General features: G+C 40.9%; 1 protein-coding gene across 4 annotated transcripts in view; it reads left to right on the forward strand.

Annotated features, from left to right (window-relative positions):
• Positions 1 to 3788: 3788 nt before the first annotated feature.
• The window catches only part of clmna (calmin a), a 44942-nt gene continuing 31595 nt past the window's right edge, over positions 3789 to 17135 (forward strand). For 3 of the 4 annotated variants that reach the window (XM_046412558.1, XM_046412559.1, XM_046412561.1), the window contains exon 1: positions 3789 to 4218. In XM_046412558.1, the coding sequence (XP_046268514.1) occupies positions 4134 to 4218 (85 nt within the window). In that variant the 5' untranslated portion in view covers positions 3789 to 4133. The remainder of the gene's footprint in view (positions 4219 to 17135) is intronic. The other variant, XM_046412562.1, reaches the window with a different exon arrangement.

A 17135-nucleotide genomic window follows, 5' to 3' on the forward strand; every position in this document is an offset into this window, starting at 1 on the left:
GTGTTAAACACACAGTAATAAATAATATACACATAATAATTCATTTTTTAAAAAACTCCTCACAACCATGTAGTTTAATTTTTATTGATTGGTGTGTTTTAAGCTCTGTGGCACAAAGGAGTGAGATTTATCAGGCGCTGGATAACCACACAGCATAATTGCTGTTATGGGTAATCAACTGACAGTACAGACTTGTGTCATTTTCACCTGGTACTCCCAAACCAGAAGTACATCTGTCTCTCTCTTATCTTTTCACATTAGTTATATCTGACATTAGCTAGCAATAGCTGTGATAGGTAGCATTAGCTCTTGTTGCTGATATCTGTCACACCTGCATAACATAGCAGGTGTTTGGTCATGTCAGAGGTTCTGGAGAGGAAGTTGGGACCTGAAGAGTGACATTCTTTCCATATTTGCAGATTGTATGAAAATCACTCCTTGCAGCCTTCTCACTGTAGTAGCAGACTGCCAGCAGGGTGAAGTTAGCAACTATTAGTTTCCATACAGCACAGAAAATATATCACTGCAAGCAGGAGCACACATGTCATTTGATAGCAACATAAATCATTTGTTAAGATAATCACACACAATCACACAGCCATTTTAATTTTTGTTAATGCATTAATGTCAATTCCTGTTACAGAGCCTATAAAAGGTATGAATGTTTTATCCTTTGTTTTGCTTCATAGTCAATATAATTTGGCTTGTTTTGACAACAATTTAAATAATTAAAAAACTCTTTAATGTAAAAGTTTAATTAAAAATATATAAAGTAAAAGAAGTGATTGCATAAATATTCACCCTCTTTAAAATGACTGACCTAATTCAGCAGAGGTCCAGCCAGTTGGTGCTAGAAGATTGCAGGGAATGTGTCTCAAGTGATTGTAGTATAAAGATACTGGTTAATTCCTGGCTACAATTACATCATTAAGACAAAAGAACACCCTAAGCAACTCTGAGAAAGGGTTACTGAAAAGTATGTAAGAAGTTAGTAAGTCAGGGATATTCAGGGATGAATACAAAAAAAAAAAATCCAAGTCACTGAACATCCCCTGGAGTTCAGTTAAGTCCATCATTAAGAAGTGCAGGAAATATAGCACATGTAAATCTTCCTAGAGCAGGTTGTCCTCACAAACTGAGTTACCATGAAAGAAGCAGACTGGTGAGGGAGGCCACCAAGACAACTGACTACTCTGAAAGAGTTAAAAGCTTCAGTGGCTGAGATGGGGGAGACTGTATACAACAACTGCTGCCTGGGTTCTTCACCAGTCAAAGCTTTATGGGAGAAAACCACTGCTGAAGAGAGCTCATATTAAATCATGTGGGAGACTCCAAGGTCAATTGGAAGAAGTTTCATTGGTCTGATGAGACCAAAATTGAGCTTTTGGCCATCAGACTAGACGCCATGTTTGGTGGACACTAAACATTGCCCTTCACCACGAACACACCATCCCCTCCATGAAGCATGGTGGTGGCAGCATCATGCTGTGGTGATGCTTCTCAGCAGCAGGCCCTGGAAGGCTTGTAAAGGTAGGGGGTAATATGAATGCAGAAAAACACAGGGAAAACCTGGAGAACATCTGATTCAGTCTGCAAGAGAAGTATGACTTGGGAGAGGATTTATTTTCCAGCAAGACAAGGACCCAAAGCATACAGCGGAAGATACACAGAAGTGGTTTAAAGACAACAAGGTGAACACAAGTCACAGCCCAGTCCTCAGTCCAACAGAGACTTTGTGGCTGGACTTGAAAAGGACTGTTCACGCCCAATCACTGTGCAACCTGGCAGAGTTTGAGCAGTTTTGCAAAGAAAAATGGAGTGAAACTTCAGCATCGTCTGCATACAGACTCACTGTGACTGGGGCCATGTGTTCATCTACTAAATACTGACTTGAAAGAGATGAATATTTATGCAATCATTTATTTTATGTTATATAGTTTTAATTAATTGACATTACATTGTAAAAATGTCTTTTTACTTTGACATAAAAGATTTTTTATCTTTGTACATTTTTGTCAAAAAAAGCCAAATTATATTGACTATGATTCCATTTATGAAAGCAATAAAAGGGGAAAACATCCAGGGGGTTGAATACTTTTTATAGGCAAGGTATGTCTTAGCATTGAGCTCAGGGGTTAAGCATTAGTCATTTATACATATGTAAAATCAATTCAACAATCAAAAACCATAGAAACGAAAAAATAAAGTGAATCAATTTTCCACCCCAGTGGCTATTTACACTCACAGCAACGTCTAATTAAGACGGCAAGTTTGATAGCTTGTGTTGTCCCCCCTTTGGGATGATAGAAAGCAGGTCTGTTTTGTTAATGCGAATTCATTTTGAAACCACATGGGGAAAAAAAAACCAAATACTAGTCTGGCTGAACCAGTTGCACAACTTCAGCTACACAGCTACTCTGTCAATCATGGACCATGTCTGATGGTCTGCAGACCAGCCAAAAGGACTGGGATGAAGCTTTTGAAAAGCACATGTCATGTCACATGTCATGTCCAAGAAACAAAGTTAAGTTTATTTAATCAGTTTTGTCTGCGTTGTCCCGTGATTTCCTGTTTTATTTTGTCACTACTTCCTGTCAGGGCCTGTGGTCGTCAGCTTTGCTTTCTCCCTTTGTCTGTTTTCCCTCCTTTGGGATTACCTGTCTCCGCCCTGATCATTTCCACCTGTGCCTTCTCCTTCTGTGTTTATATAGTCCTCGTCTCCCTTTGTCCTGTGCCAGTTTGTCTTGTCCCTTGTGTCAGACAACCAGCGTCATCTCCATGTCATTGGCATGTTTTGTTATTTTATTACTTTGCCCTTGTGATTTTCTGTTTTCTTAGCCTAGCTTCAGTCTAGTGAGTTTTTGTTTCTTAGTGTAGTGTAGTTTTTTTTCCTCTGTGAAGAGTGATTTTCAGTTTGTACTGAATAAAAACTTTATTTTGAAACTTTGAGAGTTGTGCGTCTGGGTTCTGGCCCATAGTTCAGTCGTGATAGAACATCAGAATTCAACAAATAGCCAAATAATTTTTAAGAAAACTGGAATGCATTTGTTTTATTTTTCAGAGGAGCTTTTTATCAGTGCAAATACAATGTTTTACCAAACAAGTGAATTTGCACTATTAAGACACAATATTAAACCAATATTTAAATGTTATCTCGGTCCATGTGCCAAAATGTAGATTTGTTGCTCTGAATTAATTTGTGCTCAAACATCTTGTCCTGCTGCACAACTGAGGCCATGCAGCATTCAAAAAGTCAAGTAATTCAAATGAATTCATTATCATTTAATGAAACCGCAGAACCTTAGAGCTTAAGGTGACTTCAAATCGCTTGCTTATTTACAACCAATTCCTAAAGGTATTCAGCAAATGTTCATATTTGGTTTTTTATAATTAATCAAATATCAAAATAGTAGCTGATTAATTTAATAATTTTTTTTTGGCTGGTTGACTGATTGTTTCATTTCCAGAAAAGAAACATTTCCATTGGCCCATACATTATATTTATAAGAACATTTACTTTTTTCTGAATAAGGTGCCGAAACAACGTGACACTCGGTCTTAAACCAGGGCTTACATGAGGAAATGATGCTGAAAGTTGGAGAAGGACTGAGTCTTTGACACTGAATATGGGATTCCATGTGAAAATACAGTTTGCGACTGGTGGCGCGTTTCTGCATCTCTTCCTGCTGTTTATTAGTGTGTGTGTGTGTGTGTGTGTGAGAGAGAGAGAGAGAGAGAGAGAGAGAGGGAGAGGGGGAGGGAGCGGGAGGTGGGCGGGTACTGGATTAGCTCCATCCCACCTCGGAAATACCAACCAGGTGCTACAGCTCCCTTCTCCGCTACTCTGCGCTCATCTCAGCGGGCTTTTCTCATGGAGCTCGTCGCTGTCGGCGCTGCGCTGTAAACGAAACTAGAAGTAAACACCAGCGATGTCCTGCCAGTAAGTGAAAGCCTCCTTATTACCTCAGCCTGTGTACCCGGCTTGCATGGCTCCCGGTCGGCCGGCTGGACAATAGACATCCCGCCTGGCCGCTGCAGCAGCAGCTTCTCCTCCTCCTCCTCCTCCTCCTCCTCCACCACCCGGAGGAGCTTTCTGAGTGATCCTGCCCAGGGACCCTGCAGCCCCTCTCCAAATGGCTGGACACGAGTGGGAAGACTGGTTCGAGCGGGAGGAATTTATCGGACAGATCAGCGACATGCGAGTGCAGAACCTGCAAGGTAAGGGCATCTGGGCTTCTGGTGATACCGCTGCAGTTTGGTAACAGTGAAGCTGTCGGATCGCGGAGATCGCGCTGAGTGGCCTGGCCACGCATGCACAACGTCAACACACGCTGTGGGTTGCTGACTGACTTTCAGGATCGTCTGCCTTCAGATTTTGGGGACTTTGAATGCTGTTTTTTGTTTGTTTCTGCATTCACGGCAGCCTTCAGGGTCCAAACTTTGACTGCAGCAATCAAACTCATGCACTTTCTAAATGAGAGTTGTAGACCAAGTTCTTTTGTAAGTGTGGTGGTTACACAGAACACTGGATACAGTGATCCGTCAGTAATCACAGTCTAAGCATGATGCTGTGGGTTTCGCTGTTAAAAGACACTAATTTTACAGCTGAAATGATCAGTCCTTTTATGAATTGGTTGACTGAGAGAAAATGAACCTGATCTGATGCAGTTTTGATCATGGACTGGAGCTGTGACAAGTGGTCGGATAATATTTGACCAGTTTTGTTTTTTTAAAATCATATATCTCCCCTCTTACAGCTCCACTGTGTGTCCGACACATCATGGATTCGGCATTGTGCGTGTGTTTCATGGGTGTATGTCTGTGAATACAACTGTCAGATCAGCAGCAGGGTGAAAGTGAATGTTCATTACAGTACTTTCATTGAGTGTGCCGTTCTGGTCCACATAACTTTCGGCAACAGTATAGAATGATAAGTGCTGAGTGTCAGATAGCTATGGAAGACTAGCCTTTTCACACCACACCAGTCTCGCTGTGATTGGCTGCTTGTATTCGGGTCTCTCTCAAGCTCTCTTCCTTCATTCATTGTACAATTTTTCGCTTTCACTTGCGTGGACATTTGATTGTCTTCTGGGAGAATGTTTGACTACCTTAGAAATGGCAGCCAACGTATCATTAGATACTTTATTGATCCCGATCAGGAGAGTGGGCCTTGTGCAGCAAGTACAGGATGGTGTCGTCCACCCCTACCTTTGCCTGATAGGCAAACTGCAGGGGGTCCAGGGCATGGCAGGCCTGGTGTCTCAGATGGTGGAGCATCAGCCGTTCCAGTGTCTTCATCACGTGTGACGTTAAGGCCACTGGTCTGAAGTCGTCGTGCTGTCTCGGGTGTAGCCTCTTGGGGACTGGGACGAGACAGGATGTCTTCCACAGGGTTGGAACCTTCCCCTGGTGAATGCTTATGCTAAAGATCTGCTGGAGGGGCTTCCCCAGCTCCATAGCACAGGCCTTAAGCATTCTTTCTCTCACACACCTAATTGGATTTGTATTGGTCAGTATGGGTGGCAGAACACTCACTGAATCAGGCACTGGTATCAGTTTAAAAAAATGCACGTACCAGGGATAGATGATCAGCAAGTATCAGGGCCAGTATTCAGCATGTTGTCCGATTAAAACATTTAGTACCTGTCTGATTGCTTGGTAAAAATGATTTCATGTGATACCTTGCGTCAGAGGCTGCATCCTCTGTGTCTGTTGCCACCACTCTGTGGTCTCACTCAATGTCCACTCCCACCCACAACAGTATCTGACTGCTTACACGTTATGAGTAATGGTATTGTAGTGGATTAAAAAGTAGAACATTTACCTCCAAAATGTAGCGGAGTGGAAGTACAGGGTAACAGAAAATGGAAATTGCAATGCATTCCATCACTGGTTACCCTAAATGTTGACACTAAGATTTTCATGTTTGCTGGGGGGTCTAGTCCTGCCTCAGATAGTGATCCTGCGGTTCCCAGAATTTGTGTATGCATGTATTACATTCTGGTCCGTTTTTGCTGCCGTGGGTGAGAACATTGTTCTCTCTGCCTCGTCTCCAGCGGATTTGTTCCTGTTTGGTTGTTGGAGCAGGTTGAAAGAAGTCGCTGCTGTGTTAACGAGACTTACACAAGAAGCTGACGTTCACGGTTGGTTTTGTTGATGAGATCAGTGAAACATTTTTATCAAATTCCAATGTGTATGCTGTAAAGTTCTGGGATTATGTTACATTTTCTGTCTTAAACCTGTCATTCACTTAACAATGTAACCAACAACACCCCTCCCCCCCCAAAAAAAGCATGTTACATCACTGAAGCAGGGAGGTTAATTTTGGCCCTTTTTTTTAAAGGAAAGCACTCACTTCTGCTGAAATATTCCAAGTTAATAAGGTTTACCTGTTAGGCCTCCAACTGTATCTTCATCCATTTTTCATAAAATGCATCTTGGTCGGGTTAAATTCAAACTTTGAAATGGATCTGTTAATTATTTCACGGTTTATTTAATGGCTGTACCGGTAAATGCACCATACATAGATAAAGTTAAAGGATGGCTGAGAATTTTGCTTTTTTTCCAGTGCAGGCCACACTGATATACAAACATATAGACTGAGATTTAAATAATGAGCAACAAGTTTGTGGTGAGACTGCAGAAGTGGAGTGAAACTGAAATGTGTATGATATATTGGAAGTGTTGCCAGTTTGCCAAACAGGGCTTTCCAAAGATCAGAGGAGCACACTAACAACAACTGCTCTTTAAAGTGGAAGTAATTGCTTTAATGAGGGTAGTAAGAATGAAAGCTTTGTTCTGCACTAACCCAGTTCACCATCACTTCATATTATGTGTCGGCACAGAATGCTAGAAGAATAGTGTTCACCACTAGTCAGTGATCGTCAGGCCCACGAAGACCCAAGACCACCAAAAAAACACAGAAAGAACTGTAAACTGTAAGAAAAAATATCATTTTACACTTTTCACAAGAGTCCTGTAGTCCCAGATTTAACTACGATATTGAATGAACTAGTTTTTACAAGCTTCTTTTTTTCAGTGTTTTAGTATCATGGGAGGCAACTAAGTCCAGAATTGCGCACAGTTTGACATACATGACCGTATGTTGATGTGGCTAATGTGTTAGCACCAAAATATATAAACCTTAAGAGGAAGGATCAGTGTGATGTTTCTGACCGTGATATCTGTACATGCCTAAGAACAACACACAGAAGTGGAGTGTGTATCGTATTACACCTGGTGAACGACTGTTGCCCTGGAAACACTCAACTTAGAGTTGAGACACGGTTTGGCTCAGAGGTCAGAGACAACACCTGGAGGTGTAAAAAATGTCTTCCATGTGCTGCTAACAAATAATTCTGTGTCGTATGTGTTGTCATATGTGGTGCCAGTAACACCTTACACACCTAACTTCTCATGTTTTGTGCTTGGTTGGGCTTGTTTTAGTGTTGTTGCCATGTTTTCAGATCTCCCAGTTCCCAGAATGCTGTCATAACCAGTAGAGATGATAGTCAGGACTACAAAAACAAGACCAACGTTGCTGTAAACCAGGGTAAACCCATTTATGCATTGTGCACTTGCAGTTATTCAGCACTAAGTGTGCGTATCCTGTTGGTTTGTCCATACAGCCTCTGCCTTATGAACCAGTTTCAGGTGACAGCTGCTCTTACATGTCCATATGAGAGCTCACCAAGCGCAAGTCGTACAGTTGGGGCATTGTGTGTCACTGTGCAGGCTTGCAAGTGTCACATTTTCGTTTTCGCACAGAATGCATTGGGTTGGCCAGAGGCAATATAAAGCTAATGTGTCAAGCCGGAGAATGTGATAACCTTAGGACAGCAGCCCCGGCGCCTGTTGCACATTCTTGCGTGAGGGCTTCAGCCTGTTGGCACTAAACTTTTTCTGTGATCTTGAACGTGGATTTGGTGATATGATGGTATATCCTGTGTAATGGTAGAAATGTGCAACATGTTCTCATCCGACGCTTTGTGCATTTCATCCAGCACACACACCCACACGCATATATGCTCTATGTGCGTATGCACTACTTCTGTTATTAGTTTTCTCTTTTTCTCTTAAAAATATATCAAGAAGAACTGATATGAGTACTGTTAAAGTACCAGGTCCAGAAACATAAGAGTACTAGTACTATTAAAAAAACCCCAAAAAAAACGATATGCCTCCGTAATAAGGAAAGTAACGAAAGAAGAAATGGTTATTTTAAAACATTTCTTAATTGAATCCATAGAACAGTTGCTGCATGATGATATATACCATTAAAATTAGTATAAACGATAAATGATTATTTGTGTTTTTCAAAGATGAGCCTGAGCCATCTGATGAGTGGCTGTGAATCTCTGCATGAAAGCAGCCAGTGCTTTAAAACAAAGGCCTGGAGGCTGTTACATAACAAACGATGAGATGAGGATAGAGGGAGGCAGTTCCCTCTGCATTACAGTGCTGGAGTCCCTGAGCTGAACATTTCCCACATCACACATCCCACACAGCTCTCTCTCTCTCTCTCTCTCTCACACACACACACACACACACAAGCACACACTGCCTCCCACCTCATTGGGATGTAGGCTTCTCTCTCAGTACGGTTAACATAAGTGGTGTGAGCTCAAGCACTTGCTGGTGTGTTCTGCTAATTTATATAGCAATTATCGCAGCATAAAACTGGAGACTGTGCATTATTCACAGATGACTGTGTGACTGATGATGTCATCAGGGCTATCTTGGCTTCAGATTTTAAACAGAAAGTTTGCATTTCAGTTGGGGATGTGCGTTTTGACAGGCACAGGTATTTAAGCTGGCTAAAAGTTCTAAATAAAGATTCTCTCCCATGAGCATTATGGGAAATGGAGGATCCAATTCTGAAGCTTGCCGTCTTCTATGTATTCAGATATGACCATTCTCAATCTGTGCTTTATGGAATTGCAGTACCAACTTCCCTGGCGTGCCTTTTCTCAAATCAGCCTCTATGGAAGCAGGAAATATGTGAGGGAGAGAAGATGGAGATGGGAAACGAATCAAGAATCCTTGCAAAAAGTAAACTGATTTGATAAAAGAGGAACATGAAACCTTACAGGCCTGGATTCTGTTTGGGCGTTTAGTAGGCTACAGCTTCTCCCACTTGTTTGAGTTGTGCCAACACTCAGTTTCTATTTAAAGAATGTTCCGCTTCAGAATATAGGACAGAACACTTTTAATCTCTTGAAAGTGTCGTCCGTGTCATGATAGCATCGTGTCGTGCTGTACTTGTCTTGTCTTCTTTTCAGCCATTGCGAGAAATAAATAATCCACTTCACAGTTTCAAGAGAAGTTGAACAAGTGCTGTGAGAAGTGCTTGAAATTAAACAAACAAATGGATTTGTGTGTGTGTGTGTGTGTGAGAATGTTTTGATGTTTTGCATGTGTGTGTGTGTGTATGGTTCTTGAGGCTGTGGGAAGGTGTGTGCAGCCACCATCTGTCAGTGTGTACATGTTGAGTCCTGTGCAGTGGAGAAGTCCTGTAGCTATTCCGAGAGGCAGAAAGCTGCGTTAGGGAGCCCCGGTAAACCACCACCCTGAGCAGCAAGCTGCACTGTGTGACGGAGAGTTCACACACGGCAAACAAAGAGGCTTCTCCCCACTGTTGACTCTCGGCTGCCTGAACGAGACTGTCTGCAAACAGCAGCGACAGCGCAGTCTTTGCTGCTCACATTGGACAGACTGGCGTTCTTGAGTGTGTGCCCACTTCTCCTACATCCAGGAGCAGGGTGGATGACAACGAGCGTCAGCCTTCACAAAATCTGCTGTGAGTCTTCTGGAGGTTAGAGGGGGGGTGGTTGCAACAAAGGTCCCTTCTCTTTAGTTCATCCCCACGTTTACTCCCAGTCTTTCCTTCAGCGAAGCTTTCTAAACCGTTTCATTCCACTCACAGTAAATAATCTTTCTTTTGCACAACTCTCAGGCTGAGTCACGACAGAATTTGTAATGAGGCAGCACATGTTGCACAAACACCATGGCAGCATGTTGCAAATGAAATGGTGTTTTGCATGCTCACAGAATGCTTTCGCTGTGAGTAGATGATTGTGGACGTCCAGCAACTGCAGTTCCAGCGCTGTATTCTCAAACATTAGGATGAATAAAGAAGTGGCCTAACTGGACTAAAAAGCCAGGGGTGGGCCCTAACATGTGTTCCCAAACAGTCCTGACTCCTCTAAGTTTTTACTCTAAAAGCAGACTGGGTCCCGAGAGTAGTAAGAGGCAGAACAGTCAACCAGACAATAAGCACCCTGGGCTCATTGGAAAACCTAAAAAGCACTTTAAGTTCACCAGCTGATGAAGTATACATCAAGTGATAATCAACTGCAATAAATGCACAAATCATTTCAAGGTCATTTCTGGATTTCTTTCTGGAATTACCCCATCAAAAGATAAAGCTGCAGTCAACTGGGCAAAAACAAACCAAAACATCACAGTATAGTATATAGTAGTAACTCAGAAAGTAGTCCCCTGACAATCCTATTCGCCCACCAAAAGTCATAAGAGGTGAAAAATGAAAGCAGTAAGACAAAGGTTGTTGTGTTCAGGCCTGTTTCCTGATGGAGGACCATATTTTGATCCGACACCAATCATCGCTGGTCATGTAATAATAAAACTGGCCAATGATAAACCAAAAGATCATTTGACTGAATTATGCGTAGGCAATTTACTGATTTACATTATCTCCGACTGTAAAAGTATGTTACGGCCTGCACTTAGCTCACTACAACCTGTTAAAGAAACAGAGTGTTGTCACGTCCCATGCTAGCAGATGTTAAAGGATCTGTCGGTGCAAAGCTGTATAAACTCAGGAGTCACAAGCTCTGTGGCAGTTTGCACAGGGATTGTTTCCGCTTTTACATTTTGAATATTCGTTTGCTTACACAAATTAGCTGCTGCTCCTCTCTGGTGACATTACAGCACAGACAGACAGAAGTGTGGCAGTTCTTTCAGCCTCTGCTCCGGCTCCATTGGCTTTGGCTCATTAGCAAATGATTCCCTCTGCAGTCTTAAGGTCAAAACAACAGAAGAGCTCCAGTTCAGTAACAAGGTGTATTTGGTAAACTCTTACAAACACATCAGTAGTTTTTAATTCCTTATTCTTCTTTGATGACAAATTTCCCATTGTTCCCTTTAATGGCTCAAATGTCCAGCGAAACCCTACATGGTTTAATCCAGAATTATTCTTTGGTTTTTCTTCTTTTTTTCTTTCTATCTACTGCATCACACACACTTTCAGCCACCTACAGTTCAGCACGAAAAACTGCTGACTCGCAATTTTGTAAATTTTGTGCAACCCACGGATTGTTGCAAGTGAAATATCTCAACAACTGTTGGGTGGATTACCGAGAAATTGGGTACAGAAATTAATTCCGGCCTCAGGATGTATAATAACTTTGGGGATCCATTAATTTTCCATTTAGTGACATCAACAGAGCAAAATTAAAGTTGGTCCAATGCTACCTTCCCATCACCCTCAACTCTGCTTTATGTCTGAGATGTTCCTAACAACTAATTTCCCTGACTTTTAAACGGGAAGTTTAAAAAAAAAAAAGTAAGAAAACACTCAGAAAACAGTCAAAATTTAGAACAATTTAATGTATAAGGTCTTATAACACATTTTCCCCACTTTCTGTCAGAGGAAATACAAACCTGTCTTACTTATGACATGTTGGACATTCTTGTTGAAGTCAGGTCTGTCATGCATTCATCTAATTATTTCATCCAGTTTGAATTTGCAGCATTTTTTCTACATGCTATGCGTTGGTTGTCAATTTGAAGATGTTTTCTTAATTTGCGTGTTTTTTTGTGTGTGTGTTTTTTTTTTAAGGTGAAGTACATAGAGCTCTGAAAGTCACTGTAAAAATCACATTTACGTAACAATCTGCCTCTCTACAGTATGCTTTAGAGACCTTATATTCAGATCCTTCTCTCACAGCAAGTGATGAGCTGGAAGTGAAGACTGAGATATAAACTCTGTCACAGTGTACTCAGTGTAGGCGAGCTGAAGTGTGGGCTGACGGGCTACATGAAGAACAAGCACCTGGTCTCTGTGGAGGAGGTGATGAAACATCAGCAGTGTCACCCAGCAGTGAGGCACTGGTGGAGACTGTGCTGCACAGTCGGTTGAAGGTATACTTATTTAAGAAGACATGATCTACACTTCAGCTGAGATGTGATTGGCCTTTTTCCTGCAGCAAAAGCTTTTTTTTTTTTGACTCAACTGAGAGCATTGTGTTGACAAAATGTAGGCTCCAGAAGGCCGAATCTGTATTCTACAGGTATGCTGCTCCTGAAATAATCTGAACCATGGAGCAGATCTGTTGGGTTACGTAGCTGTGACAAACAACTGCGAGCTCTTACCTGCTTTCATCTGAGTTCACCACGTCTGTATTTGATTTATGTCATGGTGGACAGACGAGTCAGATCCCGAATATCAAATATACACGTAGACCTAAATTATCTTTCAGCATCACTGAGAGCTGATCCATAGCATTCCTGTTGTCTGTCACACTGTTAGCTAATGGAAGCTAGTTAGCTTTAAGGCTAGGTGGATATGAATACAAGAATTTTAGCAACCTTAAGGCTGATAAAGGGAACACTGAGGAAATGAAAGGCTGTTAAGTAGGGCTGAAGTTATTTTTATGCCAAAGGAGCATTATACATTCTAAACATTAACAGCAGAAGATATGAAATGTTGATTAAATTTGTGTATTGTGACACATTCAAGAAACAGCTGTAGACTGTATAACGTGCCAAGCCTGTTTTTTTTGTCAGAGCACCTGAATTCAAATGCTAGGGTTCATGATAATTAGGCTGATGAGCTCAAATTGTTTACTTAAGCTCATGACTCACGGTATGATATGAACAAAAGTTTAACTGGGACCACGTGACTCCTGAGGCTGGCGTGAAGTGATCAGCTCATGTTGACAGAAAAGACATTGGCTTACAGAAACACTAAGTTTCACCCCTCACAAATGATCTTTGTCTGTCATGCACAGAAATAGCAGATTGGTTTTTCTTTTGTTGCCCAACTGTTTAGGTGTACTCCAACATAAATTCCTGTTGCCTAGAATAGCTTTAACCACAGTCTTCATCAGTTGCCTGGAAAGTGCTCCTATTCCCTCCCTAAAAATACTTTGTCTCTTCTAAAGAGGTCAGTCGTTATATTGCGAGGTAAACCTCCATTGGTGGGTTTATAAGTCTGGGTTAGCTCACTCTTTGTCTCCAGTCTATGATTGGTCTGCAGGGCTGGTTTTTATGACATGCAGGTGGTTGCACTGCCAGAGAAATTGCACGCCACTAATTCTGCACTGAAGCAGAGCCGCCTTCAAAGGGTTAACAGTAACGATGGCAGAGAGCCCTGTGCCTTAGCACGCAGTGTTTCTCAGAGGCGATGCTCTCAGGTTGACCTGCAGCTCTCGCTGAGCAGGTATAACACCGCAGAAAAACATACACCCACCAGGGATTGCTTTTCAATTTTCCACCCGGTCAACCTAAGCTGCTGTTCCTCTCTGTCCTGATGTTTCACTCTGTTTTCGCCTTGCAGGCAGAAAAGGCTTTATGCCATCATTGCTTATGTTTTTTTTTTTTCCTATCCAAAGGGAAAGCAGTTTAAAACGGTGCACAAAATGCTCCATTTACCTTCAAGCACCTGTGGAAACCTCATTTATTTGTTAACCAAATCCATCTTGCTTTTTGATATCATTGTTTTGCTTTCTGGTCATGAAACTGCTGTTGCTCCTTATCCCCAGGTGCTCTCTGAGCTTATCGGTTAGATCGTACCCATGAGCTTCCCTTGAGAAGCTTGTTTGTGTAATCTGCTGGAATGTGGAAGATGGCTGATATCGGATGACATCAGCCAATGTGTGTTGTGTAGAGCCCACAGTTCAGACAGGAATTTGCTTGAAGGTCGTCTCTCTAATTTAATCTGAGGGATCAAAAAACCATCATCACTCTGTTGTTTGCCGTGACTGCAGTTGAGAAGGGGGAGCTCAGAAGATCATGTTCATCAACGTTATGTCATCCTTCTGTGGATGCCATCACACTTAGTTTATTTGCTTTGCCCTGAATCATAGGCTGTTGAAACACATGGATGTAGTGTTAACGACATTATCCACAGGTTTATGATGTTCCATTTTTTGTGCTTGGGTGTGCACCTTTCTGCCTCCCTGAAGTCATCGAATCCATGTTTCCGTAAGGAGGGGGAAGCTGAGGTGGTGCTAAAGAGACAAGCAGGTGGCTTGTCTGAGACTGCTGTCCAACTACGCTTCCAAATTTTGCATACCTGTGAACTTTAATGATTTGAACTTTTTCTGTCTCTCCTGGAAGACATTCACGGCGTCGCATTTGGCCTAGCCTGTTAGCATTAGAAGTTTTTTCTCAGTAGATGACAATCTTGACGTTAATTTTATTATTATATTATTATTATTATACTATTATATAGTATTTTGACACCTGCTGAGTCATGGGCAGCTCATGTACACTCGTCATGTAAGACCTCTAATTCATGGCATGCTAATTAAACTACAGTAATGACATCGAAAGTAGGTGATGAAATTCACATTCCAGAAAAAAAAATAATGAATAAAATTAAAATTTTCAATTTTATCAAATAAGTAGACCAGCATATATGTAAAAGTTTGGTTTCAGTTGGAGTTCTTCAACACTACAGGACATGAAAATGGCTACTGATGTTTTTCGTTTGTCAGTCACTAGCTTGCCATAAAACTGCAGACTGACTCTTTGTCAAAGGCTTTAGCTTTCAGGGCTAGTTCCTGCTGGTTTGTAAAAAATACAAAACATAAATAAACAAACAAACAAAGAAAAACAGCATTGTAGAAACTGTTGCATGAGCTCATGGATTATGATATTAATGTTAAACCATAAATCTTCTCTTTTCTTATCTTATTGCTGTTTTTGATTACATCTTTACCCTTCATGAACCACACGTTGGAATAAGACATCCACTTTGTCAGCACCCCTTGTGTGCAAATGCACTGTCAACATTACGTCCTCATGCAGCATTAGTTAATTTGTAAGCAAGTCTTAGGTGCTACAGTGCGAAATGTTGTTAAATGTGTTGTACTGCAAAACTAAAGCATTAAATATATCCTGACGTGGTTTCAGGCCACTCACAGTTATGAACTGCAGTAAAGCATCACATTAGTCTTTCATCAAACCTGTTGAACCCTTAGCTTATTTGTGCCAAACTCATTTGTCCTTTAGTCAAGTAGTGTTAAGTGTCAAGTAGTTATCTGCTGATCTTCTAAACAATAAGCAGGTCATGTTTGTATTTGCAGAGAAGCACTTACAGTAGTTCGTTGATCTTACATTTAGATCTTTATTATTTTATTAAAGGACTGTTGAACAGTATTCACATTGCTGCGGTTAAAAGACTCTCATGCCTTCTGATGCTTTTGAAATGGTCATGGCAGAAAACAAGACACATTCAGTTTCAGTGGTGACTGTGTGCTAAGCAGGCAGTGTGTGATTCAGGGGCCATGACACAAGGACCAGCACTTGGCACTAACCAAAGATTACACAAACATGTTGACTAGAGAACAGGAAAATATCATGTTTCTGCTGTGTAAAGAAATGATTCAGAACAAGAAAATATTGTCATAACTCTCAAGTATTCTAACTGAAATAGGGGCAGAACGATCGCTGAAACACATCTGATATGCACTGGTCAAGGTCATTCTATTCTCTATCATGATGATTGTGACGTGAACACCATAATCACACCATAATCTGTCAGGAATGTGTGCTTATGTACTTGATTTGCTAATGGAGCGCATTGCTGGTTTACATTGAGCCCAAAGTGACATCTTCAGGTTGCTTCATTTGTCGTACAAAATCTGCTTGTGCCCGATTAGCTGACTAATTGTTTAAATGTTGCTGCGTATTTATTCTTATTATTCTGTGAATGTCCATTTAGGATAGCCATTTCTAGAGCTAAGAGTATGTAGGGCGCCACATTGTTCCAGTAGGTGTCACCTTTGTGCTTTAGGTCACTTACAAATTTGGTAGGAGCTTCCAGTCAGGGGACAGGTGTGGTTTTTGATGCTACGCTAGGCGAATGCTGCATTGTTATTTTGGTCAAATGTTTGGCTCTATGGAGATTTGTGAACAATCTTTGTAAAGTTTTTTATGTAGCACATTAGAGACTGACAGTGGACCAAAACTAAATCAAAGACAAGAAGTAGAAGAAGTCAGACACTGCTAAGTGGTGCTATGCTCAGCACGTCAATTATCATCATGTCTATGTGTTGGCTTAGCGGCCACAGTACACATTTAAGTTACATACTGACATAATTTGTGCTGAAATGTCACGTCTTACTCCTCAAGTGTTGCCTTACTCAAAAATGAGCATGTCAACAAGTGCCTAAGATGTTACTGAAAAATATGATTAACAGTTTCAAATGACTCTTATAATATATTTTTTTTATATATTTTTTAGACTATCAGCTAGTCTAAATTTAAGCTTCCTGTTTAAATGTCAGAAACCAAACTTTGTAATAAAGTGAGTGACTGTATTTGTTGTTCATTGTTGTATACCTAAAGGGTGATATATTTTGTTGAGCTCTCAAGTCTTTCAGTTGGTGAATATCACCTGAACTTGCCAACCCCAACCTGCAAAAAGCCACCAGGACAAACTTAAGCTGTTGTTGGAAACTCTGCCATCTAGTCACTTTTTTTTTGTTTGTTTCTGTGGCTAAGTTTGGTCAAAATTGATTGACTGGTGAAATCAGTTATTGTTATTACATTTTAAGTAAATGACTTAAATTTGACCATATGGCTTTAGTGTGGTACATTACCTATATCACATTAGTAGTCTAACAATGGCATAGCTGTCATTGCTGTAAACAAAAATGTTTAAATCAACCTTAAAATTGTGAATCTGGAGAATTGTGACACTTATGCTTGTTAACTTGCACCGTCCACTGGCAGGAATAATAAATGCATTAATTTATAATTACACTATAATTAACAATAATGTTATTGTTCTGTTAAATAGTCATATAATTGTGATAGTTTGAGAAAACATCCACATTTGAAAATTAAATTAGTTTGAAAAAAACCCCCACCATTTTTATTAGTGG

The sequence above is a fragment of the Scatophagus argus genome, chromosome 15 (genome assembly GCF_020382885.2).
Source record: "Scatophagus argus isolate fScaArg1 chromosome 15, fScaArg1.pri, whole genome shotgun sequence".
Classification (NCBI taxonomy): Eukaryota; Metazoa; Chordata; class Actinopteri; family Scatophagidae; genus Scatophagus; species Scatophagus argus.